The following is a 2,983-nucleotide window of genomic DNA, read 5'->3' as shown; positions in this document are numbered from 1 at the left end:
TATTATTATTTATTCACCGAGTTGCAATCTACCACTCTCATTATTTAATGTTTATTTACTAGTAAGATTTTTTTTGTTATTATATTTATGTAGAGAATTTTTTTTTCAGATTCTGGTGGAGCCCCCTGGTCACCTCTTCACATTGCTGTTCGGCAGGGACACCTGGATTGCGTCAAATTGCTCATCAGGGCTGGTGCTGATGTGAACAGCGTCAATGCTGGCAAACACACCCCTCTGCATGAGGCTGCTTATAGAGGATTTGACGACATAATATTGGAGCTTCTCCTCCGCGGGGCTGACCCACATGCAGCCAGTAATCAAAAGAGAACTCCATTGCATGAAGCTTGCATTCAAGGTATGCCAGTGTTCAAGTTAACAAGGCCCAAATAAGTTGCTTCTGGTCGTCTACAATCTCGCCTCCAGAGGCTGGAGGTTCTGGGCTATTCTGTAAAGCCGCCCAGTGTCTGTCTGATTGGCTGCTGAAAACTTGACTGTTCGTTTCACCACAATCTCAGACCCACACGCACAATCAAAATTGGAGCCAGGATTTCCTGGTTCCGGTTTTGATTTGTCCAGAGCCATTGAGTTTCCTGACCGCTGCTCAATTGCAAGGGGAACACAGGCTCTTGAAATGAGATTGGGTCATCTGAAAGATGTACGTACAAGTACATGTAGATTTTCCTGATGCGAGTAACTTTTCATGAAATCTTCTCACAGCTAAACTAAAATATGATTTTAAAACAACAACAAAATAATAACCTCAGACCAGCATGTAATTTCCTCACCTCTCCAAACATCAGTTTTTGCACCCTTCCCCCTATATTTACTTAATTGTATCTCTGAAACTTTTGTGTTCATTTCTTAAAAAAAATAAATAAAAGTACTTTCTGGTTTTTAATTGGTTTTAAATTGACATTTGACCAGTTTCACAGGTCTTTTTCAGGCTTGATATAAGATTTAAAACTTAAGGTTAATCCAATTTTTAACCACAAACATTCCTTTTAAACAGACAACTTTTATTTTTTTGAAACAAAAATATTTGGGATTTTTAATGAAAAGGCTGAAATAATATCTTACAAGTAACATACAGTCTTTCTGTTAAACTGTAGGCAAGGTAAAGGCTGCTGTTATGCTTTTGGATGTCAACAGTAAAGTTAATGGAACAGATCTAGTAAGAGATACACCTCTTCATCTAACTCTCAGAGCTGATCATGCTTTTGACATTGCGGTCCAGTTAACGACTATTCTCCTCCAGTATGGGGCGTCGCCCACACTCCTTGGACGAGACGACGACATGCCACTTGACATAGCAAGATTAAGTGGCCAGACCTACTGCTTAGAGTTGTTGCAAATGGCTCTGGGTAAGATGGCCATGGCATGTTATTTATAAATTTAATGTAATTAAAAACACACTAAGTTTAACAGATGCCTTATTGTGCTCTCAGTGGCCTATTCCTTCTATGAGCTGTGGTCACAGGGAATCATGGTAGTTGTAATGAAATAAAACAAGTCCAAGCGTTGGCACACTGAATTCAACTAGGCCGTGATTCCCTGCAGGCGTGTCTCATAGTAAAAATCTCCCATTCTCCAAAAGTTCCTCACATTTTGTGCATCTGCCAGGCAGCATAAATTTCAAGCCATGTCCTGATCACATTATAAACTGTTTGAAATTTGTAACTAACTTAGCAACATCTCAGATTGATTAGTTGTTACTAATTTAGAAGGGCGATGGGTTTGTAAGTTGAACAACTGTAATTATTATAATTATATTATAATAATATAATATAATAATATAAATAATAGTCAGTGGAAGCCCAATTTCTCAATCCTTCAATTTCTGGAACATCCCGAGAACTCAAACCAAATAGATGATTTTCCTTGGATGGCTTCACTTAGTCCAACACTGTAATTTTACCTCTGATTTTTGAAACTCTCAATTTCTTGAACCAATTTTCATAAATTTCCTTTGAAGGTTTGGGCAATCAGAATTCTACACTATAATTATTTATAATTTTAATCTTTAAAGATATTTCCAGTCCGTACTGCGCAATCTCCGCCTGCAATGTTTGTGAGTCTCACAAACAGAAAATAATATGTTTACTAGCAAAAATAAAAACTCTGGGACAAAACTTACCTTTTTCTTCATTATTAACGCCAGATATCCTTGCAAAACAATAATAACCAGTAAAAGAAGCTCGACGGCATTTCACGGACCTTTTAGCTCGTCGTGAATTCTTGAACGAAACGATTCGTAATGGCGAACTAACAAACTTAATTCATATACGCTATCACGGAAGTGTAACGTTTCAACGAATTCAAAACAAAAATGAAAACAAACCCTGAGTCTGCGCAGTACGTGCTGGAAATCATCTTTAATGTGATGTAGTTTTGTCACCGTGTAAGGGGACGTTAATTGCTTATTAAGTGCTTAGTGTTTCTTGTCCTAGCCACTTATTAATAAATTGTACTTTTTCTTTTTTTATTCCAGAAATGCCGCAGCCACTAACACACATTTGTAAAGTCCTTCTAAGAAAACAGTTAGCTTGCCACTGGAATGACATAGAGGAACTTCCACTTCCCTCAAAATTAAAATGTTTTCTTGTAAATGAAGTTTAGTTCTAGAAAGTTTACATGTACAGTATCCTGAAAGATAATTTTTATTGGCTTTTTGTAAAAAGATACTGCAATCATTCAATAAGGTTATTGAGACCAGTACCATTAGATAATAAATTAATATTTTTAAGCACAAACACCTGGCCACTTTAAATTTTCACAGTTACAATTATATATGTATTGTACTTGCTTGTAGGGTAACCACTGCACCCCTACCCTTCCCCCCTGCAATCCACTTTTTATGTACTGGGGGTCTTAACTGGGATTTAAAAATATTATAATAAATAGGCTTTTGAGGCAGCTGTAAGGACAAGGGGGAACTCTCTTATAAAATGGCGGGTGTTCTTGTCGGAAAATTTCGGAAACACCC

The 2,983-nt window shown here is 37.1% G+C and overlaps 1 protein-coding gene across 1 annotated transcript in view; it reads left to right on the top strand.

Moving 5' to 3' along the window:
• LOC144637576 (uncharacterized) overlaps nt 1-2,719 on the top strand; it is a 5,811-nt gene extending 3,092 nt beyond the window's left edge. Inside the window, exons 2-4 of the mRNA XM_078496642.1 lie at nt 110-355; nt 1,110-1,361; nt 2,489-2,719. Coding sequence (XP_078352768.1) covers nt 110-355; nt 1,110-1,361; nt 2,489-2,616 — 626 coding nt within the window. The 3' untranslated portion in view covers nt 2,617-2,719. The remainder of the gene's footprint in view (nt 1-109; nt 356-1,109; nt 1,362-2,488) is intronic.
• The last annotated feature ends 264 nt before the right edge of the window (nt 2,720-2,983 follow it).

The sequence above is a fragment of the Oculina patagonica genome, chromosome 14 (genome assembly GCF_052425735.1).
Source record: "Oculina patagonica isolate OP01 chromosome 14, crgOcupat, whole genome shotgun sequence".
Classification (NCBI taxonomy): domain Eukaryota; kingdom Metazoa; phylum Cnidaria; class Anthozoa; order Scleractinia; family Oculinidae; genus Oculina; species Oculina patagonica.
The sequence above is the reverse complement of the archived record's forward strand: the minus strand, read 5'-3'. Positions and strand labels throughout refer to the sequence as shown.